This window comes from Portunus trituberculatus, chromosome 42, assembly GCF_017591435.1.
Source record: "Portunus trituberculatus isolate SZX2019 chromosome 42, ASM1759143v1, whole genome shotgun sequence".
NCBI lineage: Eukaryota > Metazoa > Arthropoda > Malacostraca > Decapoda > Portunidae > Portunus > Portunus trituberculatus.
Genome location: NC_059296.1, coordinates 25,634,270 through 25,654,392, shown reverse-complemented (window position 1 = coordinate 25,654,392; position 20,123 = coordinate 25,634,270). Strand labels below are relative to the sequence as shown.

Sequence of the window (20,123 nt, the reverse complement as noted above, 5' to 3'; positions counted from 1 at the left end):
TAAGAGAGTTCTTTAATGTAATTGACTGGTCTGTGGTGTACCAGGAAGTGGATATGCAATTGAAATATGATAAATTTATGGATTTATATAACTGTGCTGTGAAGAAGTTTGTGCCATATCACAGAATGAAGACTAAATAATAAGCAGTGGTTTAACGGAAATTGTGAAGAAGCAAGAAAGAACAAAGAAAAGGCATGGAAGAAACTTAAAAAAACAGTGAAGTATTATCAAGAGAAGTCTACAAAACAGCAAGGAATAGATATGTTGAAGTAAGGAGAACAGCACAAAAGGAATATGAACAGAGAGTGGTGGAAAACTGTGATAGTGACGCTAAAATGTTTTACAAATTCATAAATGGAAAATTAAATAAAAGGGAGGCAATAGAAAAAGTAAAAGTTGGGAAAGAAGTATATGAGGATGCTAGAGATATAGCTGAAATATTGAACAACAACTTTTGCAAAGTGTTTACAAATGAGGAGCATTTTACAGGAGAAAGGCCTACGGAAATAAAGCAAATGCACGACATCATGGTTACTAAAGATATAAGGAAAATTATAAGTAACTTGGATATTAATAAATCAATGGGGCCTGATGGCATATCTGGGAGGTTGCTGAAAGAATGTAAAGATCAATTGCTGAACCCCATATTTGATATTGTGGAAACCTCCGTATGAACAGGAATAGTCCCGAAAGAGTGGAAAAGAGCTGACATTGTGCCTATATACAGTAAAACTCCTTAAATCCGGAACCTTATAATCTGGAAATCCTTATAATCCGGAAAATTTTAAAGGATGAGTTAAATATATAAAAGTAAGAAATAATAGTAATATATATATATAATAATAATAGCCAAAACCGAAGATGTCATCACCGACATTGAGTTTAACACAAACTCGTAAGAGAATAATATTTGGAGGTATTATAAGTGGTGTTTTATGATGTGCGTGCTGTGTGTGTGTGTGTGTGTGTGTGTGTGTGTGTGTGTGTGTATTTACCTAATTGTATTTACCTAATTGTAACATACGGGAAAAGAGCTATGCTCGTGTTGTCCCGTCTCCATATCTATTAATGTCCAGCTTTTTCTTAAAATCATGAATATTCCTTGCGTTGACCACTTCCACGTCTAAACTATTCCATGCTTCCACCCTTCTATGAGGAAGCTATATTTTTCACATCTCTCCTATAAGTGGCCATTTTAGTTTTTCCCATGCCCTCTCGACATTCTTTCATTCCACATACACAGATCTTCCCTATCCATTTTTCCATGCCAATCATCACTCTGTATATTGCTATCAGGTCTCCCTTTCTCTTCTGTTTTCCAGGGTCGGAAGTTGCATTCTTTTCAGTCTGTCTTCATAAGTCAAATCTCTTAAGTCAGGCACCATTTTTGTTGCAGCCCTCTGTACTTTCTCTAGTTTCCTTATGTGTTTCTTTAAGTTCGGAGCCCACTGTATTGTTGCATATTCAAGCCTCGGTCTTATCATTGCAGTAATTATTTTCTTCATCATTTCTTCATCTAAATATACGAACGCCACTCTTATGTTCCTCAATAAGTTCAATACTTCTCCAATTATTTTGTTTATATGTCTCTCTGGCGATAGGTCATTGGTAATTGTCACCCCAAGGTCTTTTTCTTCATGACTGGTTTTTATGTCTTCATTTCCTATCTTGTACATACTCCTGATTCTTCTTTCACTCTTGCCAAACTCTATTTTCTTGCATTTTGTCGTGTTGAACTCCATTTGCCATGTACAGCTCCATTTCCATATTCTGTCCAAGTCTTCCTGGAGTAGTTCGCAATCTTTGTCACATCTCACTTTTCTTAACAATTTTGCATCGCCTGCAAATAGGCTCACATAACTGGACACCCCATCCACCATGTCATTTATGTAGACCGCGAACATTACTGGTGCCAACACTGATCCCTGTGGAACTCCACTCTCCACCAAGCCCCATTCTGATGGTCTGTCCTTAATTATTGTTCTCATTTCTCTTCCTACCAAAAGTCTTCCATCCATTTTAGTAAACTGCCATGCACTCCTCCTACCATTTCAAGTTTCCAGATCAGTCTCCGTGTGGTACCTTATCAAAGGCCTTTTTAAATCCAGATATATTCCATCAGCCCAACCATCTCTTTCCTGTATTACATCTATCACCCTCGAATAGTAACATATCAGGTTTGTCGTGCATGAACGCCCTTTTCTAAAACCAAATTGACACTCACAAAGTATGTCATTTTTCTCCAAGAAGTCTGTCCATCTATTCTTCACCACCCTCTCACACATCTTAGCTACCACACTTGTAAGTGACACTGGTCTATAGTTCAATGGGTCTCTCTTGTTACCTGATTTATAGATTGGGACAATGTTAGCTCTTTTCCAGTCTTGGGGCACTACACCTTCCCTTAATGAGGCATCAATTACTTCACAAACTTTTTCTGCCAGTTGCTCCTGCATTCTCTTAAAATCCATCCTGATACCCCATCAGGTCCCACAGCTTTTCTCACTTCTAAACTCCCCATCATATTCTTGATCTCCTCCACAGTTACTTGAAACTCCTTCATAATCCCTTTCTGTTCCATTACCAGTGGTTTGTCAAAAGCAGTCTCCTTTGTGAATACCTTCCGAAAGCATCCATTCATAGCCTCTGCCATTTCCTGGGATCCTCACTGCATACTCCATTTACTTCTAAACTTTCAATACTTTCTCTATTTTTGATGTTGTTGTTCACATGTCTGTAAAAAGCCTTGGTTGGTCTTTACATTTATCAATTATATCCTTTTCTTGTTTCTTTCTTTCTTCTCTTCTAATCAACACATATTCATTTCTTGCTCTTTTGTAACTTTCCCACTGCTTAATCCGTCTTTTCCTTCTCCACCTCTTCCATGCATCCTCTTTTCTTGTTCTAGCCTTTTCACATCTATCGTTAAACCAGTCCTGCTTTCCAACTTCTCTATGTTGTCTTATTGGTACAAATTTTTCTCACCTTCTTTGTATATTTTTATAAATTCCTTCCACTTTTCATTTGCTCCTTAGCACTCTTGAATTTCATCCAATTTGTCTCTTGAAAGAATTTCTTTAGGTTTCCAAAATCTGTCTTGGCATAATTCCATCTTCCCACTTTATATTCTTCATTTCTTCTAGATTTCTCTTCATCTATCACCTTGAACTCCAAAACTGCATGATCACTCTTTGCTAAAGGGCACTCCACCCTCATCTCCTCAATGACCATTGGCTCTGTACTAAAGACCAAGTCCAGTCTTGACGATGCTCCTCTCCTCCAAACCTAGTATCTTCTTTGACCCACTGAGTTAACACATTTTCCATTGCCAGTGTCAATAGTGTATTTCCCATGTTGTCTCTGATCCTTCCATTGACCAGTCCTCCCAACACACCTCTTTACAATTAAAATCTCCCATCATTATAGTTCGTTCACAGCCACCCAACATTTCTTCCAGACATGTTCCTGTATCACTTATCATTTCTTCATATTCCTGTACTGACCATGCATTTGTCTTAGGTGGTACGTACACCACTATGTAGTGCCTCTTTTTCCTTCATTAGTTTCTGCTCTGATCTTTAGCACTTCTGCCTTTCCCATACCTTCTTTCACTTGATCCACCTTTATATCTTTTTAACCAGCAACATCACTCCTCCTCCCATCTTACCTACTCTATTTCTTTTCCAAACATTATATTTCCTTCTCCAACCATCATCAGGTCTTCTCCTCTCTCAGTTTTGTTTCAGTAAGACCCACAATATCTGGGTTCTTGTCCCTCAAGTAATCGTTGAGTTCTAAAATCCCCGATATCACTCCATTTATGTTGGAATACATTACATTCCGCTCATACGTAAGTTTCTTTAGTCCTTTCTTGCTGTACTTTTCTGGGTTATGAACCACTTCCTCAGTCTCATATCCAAGATTCTCCAGAAAAACTCTTTCTTCTTCTCTTCTGTCCTCTCTTCATTTTTTTTCAAAGCATCCTTTCTCAACTCATTTAACATTTCTCTTTCCTTTTCACCGAGATCTCTTCTCAACCAAATCTTCCTTGTTGTTTCCTGTGTGTGTGTGTGTGTGTGTGTGTGTGTGTTGTGGAGTCCTGTTATCTGCGTGGGTAGTCCAGCTGGTGTATGCTCAACGCCGGTGACATGATTGGCTGGCGTATGATGTTGGAGGCCTTCCTTTCTTTTTGTTTCCCTTTATCAGACATCATTAAATGTTTTATGTTATGAAATGTGTTTTGTATTATACTTAAAATTATTTTATAAAGTGTGACATAAGTATTGTGGACTGTATACATATTATGTGGGGTACAGTACAGTACAATCACTCAAACTTCTCAGTATATGTGGATGGTGGAGTAGCCTACATAAAATAGTGAAATCACCTACACAAATACAAGTTGACAAGTAGGAAAAGAGCAATCATCACATATGGGCTGCCATAATGGCTGGAAAGGCCCATGTCACTCCCCCCATAGTCTGGCAAATCTTCAAGAAAAAAAAAGAAGCCTACGTGAATCTTGTGTGGTGTGATGAGGAAGTACACAGTGGACTGGTGGTAGTAGCAATCCCTGTCAGATGTTATGACAGTACTACAAAGAGTTTAGTGGGGTTTACATAGTACCCTCAAGATTTTAATCTTACTTTCAGCCTTACTATCTTACAATCTGGAAAATCCTAGAATCCGTCATGCCTTAACCCCCATGACTTCCGGATTTCAGGACTTTTACTGTATAAGAATAGAAGTAGAATGGAACCGTTAAATTACAGACCAGTATCGTTGACTAGTATATTGTGCAAAGTATGTGAAGAAGTAATTAAAACAAAGTGGAGTGAGTATCTAGAAAGTGAAAACATCCTGAGTGAAAGGCAGTTTGGTTTCAGAAAAGGAAGATCGTGCATATCCAATTTATTATGTTTTTATTCAAGAGTGACTGACATACAACATAGAGAGGGATGGGTGGATGCTATTTACCTGGACTTGAGAAAGGCCTTTGATAAAGTGCCACACAATAGACTGATGTGGAAACTAAAGATGATTGGAGGAGTAAGTGATAAACTAGCAAAATGGATGGAAAATTACTTAGTGGGAAGAAAAATGCGAACAGTGGTGAAAGGAAAGAAGTCAGAGTGGAAAAAGGTAACCAGTGGAGTTCCACAAGGGTCAGCGCTTGGTCCCATCATGTTTTTGATTTATGTTAATGATATGCCAGTAGGAATTGACAGTTACACGAATATGTTCGTGGACTTGGAGGAGTAAGTGATAAACAAGCAAAATGGATGAAAAATTACTTAGTGGGAAGAGAAATGCGAACAGTGGTGAAAGGAAAGAAGTCAGAGTGGAAAAAGGTAACCAGTGGAGTTCCACAAGGGTCAGTGCTTGGTCCCATCATGTTTCTGATTTATGTTAATGATATGCCAGTAGGAATTGACAGTTACACGAATATGTTCACGGACGATACTAAAATTGTGAGGAGACTAAAGAATGTGGAAGATTGTAACAAGTTACAGGAAGATCTTGATAAAATATATGAGTGGAGTAAAGAGTGGCAGATGGAATTTAATATAAACAAGAGCCATGTTATGATAATGGGAAGAAGTAAATACAGACCAAACAAGGATTACAGGCTGGGAGATGAGAAAATTGAAGAGACCAATGAGGAGAAAGACTTAGGAGTAACAGTGCAAAACACTCTGTCACCGGAGAAACACATAAACAAGATATTTTGGAAAACATATAATATGCTTCAAAATATTGGTCTTGCATTCCACTACCTAGATGAAGGAATGATGAAGATATTATGCACCTTAATAAGACCCCAGTTAGAATATGCAGCTTGCGTCTAGTCACCACACATGAAAAAAAATGTGAAGAAGGTGGAAAGGGTACAGAGGCTGGCAACAAGGATGGTACCAGGACTCAGGGAGTTAGACTATAAGGAAAGACTGAGGGAGCTGGGGCTGACCACATTAGAGGAGAGAAGAACAAGGGGTGACATGATAACTATGTATAAATTGGTGAACAAGATTGACATATTGGACAGAGAATTGATAAAGGTTGACCACAAGTAATCATCTCCGAGGACATGGAAAAAAAACTAATAAAAGACATCTGTTTAAATGACGTGAGAAAGTAGAGTTTCCCGCATCGTAGTATTGATAAGTAGAATAAACTGAGCAGTGATGTCATTGACGCGGTGTGCGTCAATCAGATGAAAGAGAGATATGACAGGAGTAGACAAGAAGACACGACACAGAGAGCTTAGCTCGGGCCCTGTAATACACAAATGGGTAAATACAAATAGGTAAATACACACACTTACACACCGCGTAGTGTAGTGGTTAGCACGCTCGACTCACAAACAAGAGGCCAGGGTTCGAGTCTCGGTAAGCAGTGAGGCAAATGGGCAAGCCTCTTAGTGTGTAGCCCCTGTTCACCTACCAGTAAATAGGTACGGGATGTAACTCGAGGGATTGTGGCCTCGCTTTCCCGGTGTGTGTTGTGTGTTGATGTGGTTTCAGTCCTACCTGAAGATTGGTCTAAGCTCTGATATGTGTGGTTTCACATGATCACAATTAGAGAATCTTGATAATGTTCATCTCAGGATGTAACTGATTGTACTTTCATTGTTGTTTTGTTCTCAGTCCTGTAAAGATTCTCTACTCTGATCACTGAATAAGACTTCACAGACAACCTAGAATTAAAAACACACTCGTCTGTCATGGGGAAGACTGGCTGGGTGACCAGCAGACAACCGTGGACTTACACAAGTACACACAAGGACACACACACACATAGTGTAGTGGTTAGAACCCAGATATTGTGGACGCTTGACTCACAATTGAGAGGGCTGGGTTCAAAAAGAGGCACTACCAAATGCATGGTCAGTAAGCCCTGTTCAGCATAAAAAGAGGTACAGGATGTAACTCTAGGGGTGGCACTTTGTGTGGACAAGTGGAATTATGCAGTCCTACCTGAAGATCGGTGGATGAGCTCTGAGGTCACAGGGGAAAGCAGAGAGGATGGGTGAAAGCAGACAACTAGGTAAATACAACTAACACAAACACACACACACACACACACACACACACACACACACACACACACACACACACACACACACACACACACACACACACACACAAGCCCTGCAAACGGAAACTAAGTGAAAATACCTATGGTGTTACAGGGCCACACACACACACACACACACACACACCTGTTGATGTCCTACTGTCGCGGATAGTGTTGAAAATGACCTATGGTGGACAGGGCCCGGGTCCCTGAGAGTGTCCTGTTGTGTCCTACTGTGATTGTTTTGAAAGTGAATATGGAGCTGACGATGAGAGGAGAGTGTGGGCGGTGATTGTTTTGGCCATAATCAGCTGACGATAACAAACATGGTGGCTACTCTTAGGCAACCCAAGGATTTTGAAGGTTTTGTAACTACAAGAGGACTGGAGAAATTAGATATGGATGCAAGAATCCAGGCACTGGAAAGTAAGTTCCTAAACATTTTGTCCATAGAAGAAAAACTGGATAGAGTTATAGCCTAGAATGATTCGTTCAAAAAATAGATCTATTTGTTAACGATAGCGAATAAAGAGCTATTGAAGGAAAAAGTAGAGATGGAGAAGGAAAACCAACAACTAAGGAAACAATGTGAAGAGATGAAGGCTAAACTCCTAGAAATGGAGATGAAAATATCCGAAGGGGACTTGAGGAAGGAGGAATGCCTTAATCTAATTGATGCCAGGATGAAAGAAGTGAACCATGAACATCAGGAGGTACAAAGGTCCTTTAGGAGATAGTGAAAAAGCAGGAAGAGGAAAATAAAGTGATTATGCAGAGTGAAATGGTAAAGGCACTAAAGGAAAATGAGTATGTGGTGAGAGATATTGCTGAAAAGAAAAAATGTGTGATCATAACAGGATTGAGGGAGGAAACTAACAGAAACTGGCAGGATAGGAGGAATAAGGAAAATGACAGGATTAAGTCTTTACTGAATAAGATCTCTGTGGAGGAAGAGGACCTATATGCTGAGGTAGAAGAAAGTGTGAGATTGGGAGCTTTTGAGGAAGGCAAGAATAGACCATTAAAATTGAAATTAAAGTCTCAGGTGGCAGCTGAGGCCTTGTTGAGGAGGGCTTGGAAACTTAAGGACTCTGAGGAAACCAAAACAATTTACATAAGAAGAAATATGTCACAGGATGAGCGAATGAAAATGAAAGAGCTTGTAACTGAAGTGAAAGAGAGGAATGACGAAAGAACAGAGGAGGAAAAGACCAAGTTTTTGGAGGATGAGAAATGGGAGGCTAAAGAAGTGGTGGATAAAACAGACGGAATAGACATTACATGGAAGAAAGAGACTAGGAATGGAATACAAGTGACTTACATGAATATAGATGGATTTCTGTCTAAGAGGCTAGAATGTATGGATTACCTAAGAAATAACGAACCGGACATAATGTGTGTAGTGGAAACAAAGCTAAGGCCGAAATAAAGCTAGACTGGTTTGTTGTAAAACACTACAAAGTATGGAGAAATGATAGAAAAATAAAGGAGGTGGTGGTATAATGGTTCTTACTAAGGAAGATCTGATAGTGAAGGAGGTGAACTATAGTAAGAGAAATGAGGAAGTGATAAGTATGCTTATAACAGATGGCAAGAGGGACATTAATATTATAACAGTATACATACCACCCAGAACCAGTGCTTGGGAATATGAACAGTACCAAATGGTGATGAGAAATACTCTAGACAGAATGAAGCAAGAACTCATCAGAAAGGATAGAGTGATGATAGTCGGAGACTTTAATTGTAAAGAAATAGTGTGGGAAGACTACGAAGTGGTGAACGGTGGTGAGTGGGCAGAGGAATTGTTAAAGGTAGCAACAAATAACTTGATGACACAGTGGGTGAGATCACCAACAAGGTGCAGGGGACAAGATGTTGCAGCAAGGTTGGATTTGGTATTTACCAGGGCATCTCTAAAGAGGAAATTGAACATAAATGTCCCTTGGGGAAAAGCGATCATGATGTCCTAAGCTTTGAGCTGGATACGGAATTAAGCACGAATAAGATTGTGGAACGCAGGGAGGAAAAATTAAATTATATTAGGGCAAATTATAACCATATAAGGGAGTTCTTTAATGAAATTGACTGGTCCGTGGTATACCAGGAAAGGGATATGCAATTGAAATACGATAAATTTATGGATTTGTATAACTCTGCTGTGAAAAGTTTGTGCCATATTACAGAAAGAGGACTTTAAATAATAAACAGTGGTTTAATAGAAATTGTGAAGAAGCAAAAAAGAACAAAGAAAAGGCATGGAAGAAACTTAAGAAAAACAGTGATGTATTATCAAGAGAAGTTTACAAAACAGCAAGGAATAGATATGTTGAAGTAAGGAGAACAGCACAGAAGGAATATGAACAGAGGGTGGTGGAAAACTGTGATAGTGACCCAAAATGTTTTACAAATTCATAAATGGAAAACTAAATATAAGGGAGGCAATAGAAAAGGTAAAAATGGGAAGAAGTATATGAGGATGCTGGAGATATAGCTGAAATTTTGAACGACAACTTTTGCAAAGTGTTTACAAAGGAGGAGCATTTTATGGGAGGAAGGCCTACGGAAATAAAGCAAATGCAGGACATCATGGTTACTAAGGAAGATGTAAGGAAAATTATAAGCAATCTGGATATTAATAAATCAATGGGGCCTGATGGCATATCTGGGAGGTTGCTAAATGAATGTAAGGATCAATTGTTGAACCCGTATTTGATATTGTGGAAACCTCCATACAAACAGGATTAGTCCCGAAAGAGTGGAAAAGAGCTGACATTGTGCCTATATATAAGAATGGTAGTAGAATGGAACCGCTAAATTATAGACCAGTATCGTTGACTAGTATATTGTGCAAGGTATGTGAAGAAGTAATTAAAGCTAAGTGGAGTGAGTATCTAGAAAGTGAAAACATTCTGAGTGAAAGACAGTTTGGTTTCAGAAAAGGAAGATCGTGTATCCAATTTATTATGTTTTTATTCAAGAGTGACTGACATACTACAACATAGAGAGGGATGGGTGGATGCTATCTACCTGGACTTGAGAAAGGCCTTTGATAAAGTACCACACAATAGACTGATGTGGAAACTAAAGAAGATTGGAGGAGTAAATGATAAACTAGCAAAATGGATGGAAAATTACTTAATGGGAAGAGAAATGAGAACAGTGGTGAGAGGAAGGAAGTCCGAGTGGAAGAAGGTAACCAGTGGAGTTCCACAAGGGTCAGTGCTTGGTCCCATCATGTTTTTGATTTATGTTAATGATATGCCAGTAGGAATTGACAGTTACATGAACATGTTTGCGGACGATACTAAAATTATGAGGAGAGTAAAGAATGTGGAAGATTGTAACAAGTTACAGGAAGATCTTGATAAAATATATGAGTGGAGTAAGGAGTGGCAGATGGAATTTAATATAGACAAGACCCATGTTATGAAAATGGGAAGAAGTAGATACAGACCAAACTGGGATTACAGGCTGGGTGATGAGAAAATTAAAGAGACCAATGAGGAGAAAGACTTAGGAGTAACCGTGCAAAACACTTTGTCACCGGAGAAACACATTAACAAGATTTTTTGGAAAACATATAACATGCTTCAAAATATTGGCCTTGCATTCCACTACCTAGATGAAGGAATGATGAAGAAGATATTATGTACCTTAATAAGACCCCAGTTAGAATATGCAGCTTGTGTCTGGTCACCGCATATGAAGAAAAATGTGAAGAAGGTAGAAAGGGTACAGAGGCTGGCAACAAGGATGGTACCAGGACTCAGGAGTTAGACTATGAGGAAAGACTGAGGAAGCTGGGGCTGACCACATTAGAAGAGAGAAGAACAAGAGGAGACATGATAACTATGTATAAATTGGTGAACAAGATTGACATACTGGACAGAGAGTTGATAAAGGTGACCACAAGTAATCATCTCCGAGGACATGGAAAAAACCTAATAAAAGACATCTGTCTAAATGACATGAGAAAATACAGTTTCCCGCATCGTAGCATTGATAAGTGTAATAAACTGAGCAGTGATGTCGTTGATGCAGTGTGTGTCAATCAGATGAAAGAGAGATATGACAGGAATGGACAAGGAGACAGGAGACAGAGAGCTTAGCTCGGGCCCTGTAATACACAAATAGATAAATACACACACACACACAATAGCAGCAAGCATTATACAGCAGATGACATATTTTAGTTTTCAACACTAACTTTATTAACTAAAATGTGAAATATTATCTAACCTGGAGCTCCTGCAGTTTCTTCTTTTTTTCTTCCAGTTTGGAATCTTCAACCGATGGAGATTTATCAGAACCCACTAGCTGCTTGTTCTCAGGAACTTGAGGTAAATACCTGTCAAAATTGATATATCTTTACTCTCAAAATGCTTTAATAAGGATTCCATAATAAATAGGGATCACAGAAAAAAGGCACGAGTCAGTTGATGATGAGATTTTTAGGTTGCGTCAAGGTCACATTCAACAGAAAATTAATTCACACTTATGCTTGCTTTCCATAGACTGCCCTTTTCTAGGAAATAGTTTGTTAACTATACAAAAAGTAAAAGCTTCCCATTCCATTCAAGTCACACTGAACAAAAGTGAATTATCGCTTAAATTCTCTAAAGATTGCCCTTTTCTAAGAAATACATTTTATTAACTATATGGTACATAAGTAAAATTTCCTCATACCAACACATTCTCAGGATGTTTATAATGTCAAACTAGTCAGAATTAGACAGACTTACCACATGTGTTGCAGGTTTAGCAGTGACAGTAAATATGGTCTAATCAGACCATACGATGAATCAGGTCTTGTCAAGTGGCCACGTGCTTTACTTTTGAGCAAAAGCCACATAGTCATGCTTTTAATTTAAAAATTTTGTTTAGCAGTGGCACAGAAACACATAAAGGAAGATTGAACTTCTTTACACACACCAAGGTATGTGTCCTCACAGACACTGTAGTGACACTTAATATAACTGATAATATTTGAATATACTGTTCCCCATTCTTTGAATCTGACTAGGTGAACAGTTCCAACATATCAAATTAATTTAATTTTCTCTAGCATTAATATCAACATGATTGTTCAAAATAGTAATGCTTTAATCAATGTTCAAATCTGTAAATGAACATTTGTTATGATTAAAGTCTAATAAGTGTGTGTGGGGAAGGAGGGAAGGAAAAAGCAGCCACCTCCTTTCTACTCTGCTTCCAACACAACATTGGAAGATGCAACACAACACAAAAGATATGCATAGCAATCTTTCCTTTTCTCTTTCAGATCACTTTTTGTTAAATCTGAAAATACCATCATATTCCTGAGTATAAAATGCCAAGATGGCAAGTTTAATTCTGAGCACAACTTCATAATGCCCAAGCTTTATAAATGTACATTAATTGGTATATATGCCATAAAATTTTATTCTTTAACTTAAACTTGCTATAATTACCTTGTTTTATAACATGTTAAGTTGAAAAAAAGAACTGACAAAATATTGCTTCATCTGTGGATCTAATTAAAATTTGCTTAACTTGTGTAATTGTCAAGTTATGAAGAACTTAGTATTTTCAAGGGAGGTTGTGTTTCACTCAAACTGTGGAGAAGGGGAGGGAACAGGGCTGCCAACTTAACACAGAGGTCTCAATGAGATTCTTTCTCTTAATGGACATTATAGTCCGTTCATTCAAAGAATCCAGGCCGAAACTGCTAGTTCGGTTGGCAGTGCCAGCCCGCCATACTAAACCTTCCGACATTAAATTTTCTTCAAGTACATTTATTTTTCTTCACTTAACTCAATAGATATACAAGTTTATAGCTTGAAGAAAAATAAATGTACTTGAAGAAAATTTGTGTCGGGAAGGTTTAGTGGCGGAGGTGGGTGGGCAGGGCTGCCAACCGAACTAGCAGTTTCGGCCTGGATTCTTTGGATGAACAGACTATAGTAAATATTTTCATTCAACACATCACAGCAAAAAAATCTCCTAGGCTGATAATATTCCAACACCATTCCACCTTTAATGATAAAGCAATACTCATTCTCAGTTGAGGCCAAGGTACATTCAAGATACTTTTTGTCTTGCATCTGCTTTGAAAGCAATTCTACGAGCAAACTCACAACTCTGAAAGTCCTTTCTTGAGTTGGGGCAATTTTAAAAGTAATATTAACTTTAAGAGTAGCATTTTTGCTCTTAAAGGTGTTTTTATATGGTCCCTGGTCTTGTAAATTAAACTTTGAAAAGATTTTTTTTTTTTTTTTTTCAATCAGCAGAGGGTTGTACAGAATACAGATTAAACTAGTTACCCAACAGGATCACCCATGAGAACTAGTATGTGAAATAAGTCATCTTAACAAACAATATGGAAAATAAACCAGATGGAATGAATGGCTAAAGAAATAAAAATTTACTATTCTTGGTTTTACTAAGCACATACCATCTGATCTAATATTAGTGATTATGACCATGTAATATATTAATAATTCTGAAATGTTCTACCATTTATGGGTTGAATTACAAATCAATTATTTCATCAAATAATCATGCTTCATAGTAAATAAATATCTGTACACTCAACAATATACAATGCAATGTGGAAAGAGAGAGAGAGAGAGAGAGAGAGAGAGAGAGAGAGAGAGAGAGAGAGAGAGAGAGAGAGAGAGAGAGAGAGAGAGAGAGAGAGAGAGAATAGAAAAGAAAAAAAACTATACATATCTTACCTGTACATACCAGTACTCTTCTTCTTAGCAATTTCTTTCTCTAATTGTCGAATCTCTGCATAGTATTTTTCTCCTCCATCAGGTGAGAGTTTTTGATTGCTGAGCTGGTAATCCATCTGTAGAGTGTCTTCCATTATAAAGCCATCAAGAAAGCAATATATTGAATGTAATAACTCTGAATTAATAAAGATTATAAGTACAGTGGAAATTCAATATTTGAATGTCTTAATAGTCCAACTTTCAATACTCGAACACAAAAGTTTTATTTAATATACTCAAATAAATACCTGATAGTCGAACATCCACACATGTGGTTGTAAACAAAGGCTCCCTGACCTCTCCCTCCCCCCTCTGCCAGTTGTGCTACCATGGTCATCAGAATAACTTTCTCATGCATTCTGTCTATAGTTTTTCATTTATAAACTTACATTAACACTAAAGGCTTATTAGAGGTAAAAATATCTGGTAATCAAACGGCCGCACACATGGTTGTAAACAAAACTCTGGCCTCTCCCTCCCCGCAGCCCTCATTGTTCCGTTCTGATAATGGTTTTACCACCAATACCAGTAAAACGGCATACTGAATACCAGTGTACATTCCTAGTCCTGCTGCAGTCTTGAAAAAAACAACATTCTTCTGCATTCTGTAGTTTTTCATTTCCAAACGTATAATGGCATTAAAGAGGCTTATTAGTGGCGAAAGTAAGGAATCTAGTGAGAGTGCAAGTCAGTGAGCAATAGCCCTCCACTAGTGGGTTCACAGGAATCACACAAGGAGAAAAGTTACAAAGACATTTTCATGGATGGTAACTCATCCTCCTATAACCTCCCTCCTCCCCCCCAACCCTTCTCCCCTACTCTTCTACATTAACCCGTAAGAGGTCAGCATTCATTTACATACCATTTACTCATCCAGGTCACCAAAAAATAGTTTTTCCGTTTTTGATCCCATATAACTCGAAATGTTTATAAAAGTAAAAAAAAAAAGCTAAAGTTAGAAATTGCCATTTTTAAATGTCCTGCTGGGACTTTAAATTTGGCTCATTCAGCGATGCTGCCAGATGTACGATTTTGGTGTATGGCAACATTTCCTTTTTTTGCATTGTTTTACAGATATTTTTTTCACCTACAAGATAAATGTATGTGAGATGAATAATTCTTGATAAAGAGACACATATTTTTGTATAAAATATATTAAATCCATAAAATAAGAGCACTTGATCAGAAGTATTTTTTTTTATTCTTCTTACACTATCCAAGCTTCTCTATATTGCAGCAGGGTATATTCTGCAAAGCAGGGCTCAATGCACAGAGCTACATCACACTCAAGACAGCAATATCGAGTGTCGCTCTTCTTTCTTGGTCGTCTTTTTGTGTGACTGCAAACATGGCAGGCTTTCTGAACTTTTTTCTTTTTCATGTCTGGTCTTGGTTGCAAGGTGCATGGAAAGTGTCATCCCGTGAGGCGTACAGGATTGTCAACTACATGACGTTCTGGGGTAGGGTTCTCAACAGCATTCTCTTCAAACAACTGACGTACCACCTTGATGACAAAATCTTGTAGAGTTGGATTTTTGCATGTCTTCTCTTTGAATATGTGAGCATTCAGCATCGTTATATCAACTAGGTGGAAATATAGTTTCTTGTACCACTTGTGTGTTTTACGGGCACATTCTACGGAGGAAATCATAGCATCAGCTTTGTCTACTAGACGCATGTTGGTATTGTAGTCTAGCACACACTCTCGCTTCATAATACGTTGTCTGGTGGAACGATCAATATTGTGGCTGAGAACCATTTGAGGGTGATGAATGGTGGTGAGAAGTGTTACTTCTCATTTATTTTTCCATACAACTGCAAGTGTGCCTTTGGCTTTCCTGTAGGCACAGTCTCCCTTGTTTGCTAGTGGAGGAAAATATGGCATGTGTTTTCTACGTTTCATCACAGTTCCACACCCACCTGTCTGTCTAGAGGAAAGAAATTCAAATAATGCTAGACTTGTGTACCAGTTGTCTACATAGAGTACATGGTTTTTATCCTGACAGACCAAAGCTCCTATCATCAGTGAATTCTGTCCCATCCCCAGTATACAACACCTGCACAAAACCAGTCTTAGTCACAAAATGCAAATAATTTGAAGCCAAACCTGTGGCGCTTTGATGGTATATATTGGCGGAAACTTATATTTCCACGCCACAACATCAAACTCTCATCAATGTTGACATTTTTATAAGGATAAAACGCATCCTTGAATTTACTTCTTAGATGATCAAAGACAGTCCGAATCTTGTTAATTTTTTCAGTTGTGTTGTTTGCATATGCCTGCAAGTTATCAGTGAAGTGAAGCGCTCGCAATATATTGACAGACCTGTTCACTGGCATGACCTTGCTGAAAATTGGTGTCTGGACTACAGGGTCAGTGGTCCAATGACTCTATAGTTATTTTTCTTGACACTCCCATCAGCATCACCAGGGCCAAAAAAACCTTCATCTCAGGTACTGTTACATCATACCACTGATGTTCACGAGACTCATGACTCAACACTTTACCTCCTCTCATGAAATACACATAGCGGTTTGACTTAGTTACAATTGTTTCCAACATGTCTTCGTCCCAAAAATAATTGAAAAACTCACACTGCTGTGAGTGTTTGCACTTTTATTCCTGAGCTTGACTCATCAAAATTATAAACTTGCGGCTCAAAATTTGACCCATCTATCCAGTCCCATCTGCTGCTGGGTCTAATTAGGTCAGGTGCAGCAGGTACCCTTCCCCTCCCTTGGCAAAGTGGTGTTTTGCGGTGGGTAGACAATAAGATACGAGGTGCGCCGAGCGTATTGTCACTGCCTGGCTGCTGTGTGATTGTACTAGAGTCAAGGTCATCATACTTATCATATCATCACCACCATCTTCACTTGGGACAGCAGATGACTGTTGCCTGTGGACAACACGCGCACCCCTCACTGCCCCTGTTCAAAACGATAACAGTGTCAGCAGCAGCTCATCTTCCCTCGCTCAATTTACCACCAAAACGCCCTGCAATGTCGCCTGGCGTTTCAAAGAAGACCAGGAAGTCTCAAAGTGAAGCTGGATATTATTCACAGACATGAGAGGAGAGAAAACTAATAGCACTGCTCGCCACCATCTACTGTCTCTACTATTTTCAAGTCAGCAGACTCTATTAAGAAGGCTGGTGAGACCGTATCTTCCTTGCAAGCTAAAAGAACCACCTGAACTCATGACTACAATGGATAAAATGAAAGCCCTGTGGAAATGTGGTACGTAAGTTTTGTATGTGATACAATGATGCGCCCTTTGTTTACAGGTTCCACAGGTTGCCGGTTAGTGTCTTTCCTGTTTCACTCTTCCTCCCTTCATAAATTTAAAATCATCAACATTATAAAGCTACGTACATACATACATTAGTGTACATTATAATGACTTAAATTAAACTGCCTAAATGTTTAACTTCATAATTTTTACTTTCATTAAACCTTTCACTGTATTATGATGCACTCTAGCTTTGTTTACTCTCAATGGAAGTTCAAGTCGGGTTAAACTTGTTATAATCAGTTCACTTAACGAAGGGTTTTTAGGAACATAACCCCTTCGTTAAGAGGGGTTACCTGTATTTGCAGATATGATAGTTGACAACTACTACCATTTTTTCAATTTACGATAAAAAATTTGCAGTTACGATATTTAAAATTCCCGCCAAACTTGTTGCTGTGATTATGCCGCCGCACCGCAGCCATCTATAAACTAATCACATTCGCGCTGCCACTGCAAACACAGTGAAACTTTGTGCTCAGTGATATACAGGGAACTCCCACTTAATTGAAGGGGTTACATTCCTAAAAAACACTTCGTTACGCAAAACTTCATTAAGCGAACCGATTATAACAAGTTTAACCCCTGACTTGAACTTCCATTGAGAGTAAGCAAAGCAAGTGCATCATAGTACAGTGAAAGGTTTAATGAAAGTAAAAATTATGAAGTTTAACATTTAGGCAGTTAAATTTAATTTAAGTCATTATAATGTACACTATTGTATGTATGTACATAACTTTATAATGTTGATCTTAAATTTATGAAGGGAGGGAGAGTGAAACGGGAAAGACACTAACCAGCAACCTGTGGAATGTAAACAAAAGACGCATCATTGTACCGCATACAAAACTTATGTACCACATTTCCACAAGGCTTTACATTTTATCCATTGTAGAGTCACGAGTTTAGGTGGCTCTTTAACCTTGCAAGGAAGATACAGTCTCACCAGTCTTCTTAATAGAGTCTGCTGACTTGAAAATAATAGAGACAGTACATGGAGTCAAGATGGTGGCCAGCAATGCTATAGTTTTCTCGCCTCTCTCGTGTCTGTGATTAATATCCAGCTTCACTTCGTGAGTAAGAGACTTACTGGTCTTCTTAGGAATGCTAGGCCACATTGCAGGGCGTTTGGTGGTAAATTGAGTGAGTGAAGACGAGCTGCTGGTGACGCTGTTATGGAAGTGAGTGGTGCGTGTGTTGTCCACGAGAGGCTTGATCTTGAGCTTGATCTTGATTCTACAGGTGTCCCTGGATTTCTCCTGAGGCAGGCCTTAATATTTGCGGCTCCTGGTGTATTCAAAGCTTGTCGGCTTGCGTGATACGGCAGGGCTTTCAAACTTGGAAAAAATTACCTGGATAAAACTTCGTTAAAGTGAGTTTGGTGTTCATTAAACGAGCAGATGGTAGTAAAATGAAACTTTTGTTGTAGCGAAATTTCGTTGTGTGAACCTTCATTAAACGGGGGTTGCCTGTACTTACATTATTCTCCACATTTAATACCAATCCCTGTCCAAAATCTTCCAAACATAATTTACATTGTGGTGAAGACACCAAGACTCTGCAAAAGAGCTTTCGGTTTTATTGACTCTGCAATGGAATTGCTGCAAGAACATGACCCTAAGCCCAAAAGAAGTAGCAATGTGTTTAATCAGATGGAATAGGCGATGAAAATCTACTGAGAATTATATAGCAAGAAATGTAAAAAGGTGAAACAGTCCACAATTTCAGCTTTTTTCAAACCTGTAGCTAGACCATCCACTTCACCCACTGGACCTTCAACTTCGTCAATTAAAGCTGGGTCATCAACTTTGAGTGACCAGTTTGAAGGATGTGATTCACCTGCTTCACACTCAGGCGGTGCTTCACCCACTTCATCTGCCACATCAGCTGATCACACTCCCATGAGCCTTCCTTTCGAGTAAGGCAGGCGAGGTCCCTGTTGTCCCTTAGCCTCGGGAGGGACAAAGGAAGGGCACAAATAGTCCTCTAAACTCGGAGAGGACCTATACAGAAGATTAACATTAACCCCTACAACTCAGGGAGGTTGGGAGTTTTTGCTCACGCTAACTCGGCAGGTTTGGCGAGAAACACACAAAATAGCCTGTATTCACATACTGATTACACTTGGAAATTCAATAAACGAGTGAGTACAAATGGTGTTCTGCCAAGAAGCAACTCTTCCTCTCTGCAATGCAAAAAATCAGAAGTCTCTAGATGCTACAGTTACCAAAATATCACAGGTTGAATAAGGTGGCACCATCGGTGTACATGGCCTTGTGTCCGATCGGGTCCAGCAGCCTTGGCTAGAGTGATAGAAAACGGGCCCCTTGCATCCTCTCTCTCTCTCTCTCTCTCTCTCTCTCTCTCTCTGTTATATTATTATTATTAAGTACAGGCAACCCCCGTTTAACGAAGGGGTTATGTTCCTAAAAAACACTTCATTAAGCAAAACTTCGTTAAGCTAACCGATTATAACAAGTTTAACCCCTGATTTGAACTTCCATTGAGAGTAAGCAATGCGAGAGTGCATCATAGTACAGTAAAAGGTTTAATGAAAGTAAGAATTATGAAGTTAAACATTTAGGTAGTTTAATTTAAGTCATTATAATGTACACTAATGTATGTAACTTTATAATGTTGATGATCTTAACTTTATGAAGGGAGGAAGAGTGAAACGGGAAAGACACTAACCGGCAACCTGTGGAATGTAAACAAAGTGCGCATCATTGTACTGCATACAAAACTTATGTACCACATTTCCACAAGGCTTTCCATTTTATCCATTGTAGAGTCAAGAGTTCAGGTGGTTCTTTTAGCTTGCAAGGAAGATACAGTCTCACCAGCCTCCTTAATAGAGTCTGCTGACTTGAAAATAAAGACAGTATAATATGGAGTCAAGATAGTGGCCAGCACTGCTATAGTTTTCTGGCCTCTCTCATGTCTGTGAATAATATCTAGCTTCATTTGGAGAGTAAGAGACTTCCTGGTCTTCTTAC

At 38.7% G+C, this 20,123-nt stretch overlaps 1 protein-coding gene across 3 annotated transcripts in view; it reads right to left on the bottom strand.

Annotated features, from left to right (window-relative positions):
* LOC123517489 (transcription termination factor 2-like) overlaps positions 1-20,123 on the bottom strand; it is a 239,429-nt gene that overhangs the window by 181,299 nt on the left and 38,007 nt on the right. For all 3 annotated transcript variants that reach the window (XM_045277595.1, XM_045277597.1, XM_045277596.1), the window contains exons 6-7: positions 13,797-13,912; positions 11,320-11,428 (exon numbers count right to left, since the gene is read on the bottom strand). In XM_045277595.1, the coding sequence (XP_045133530.1) occupies positions 11,320-11,428; positions 13,797-13,912 (225 nt within the window). The remainder of the gene's footprint in view (positions 1-11,319; positions 11,429-13,796; positions 13,913-20,123) is intronic.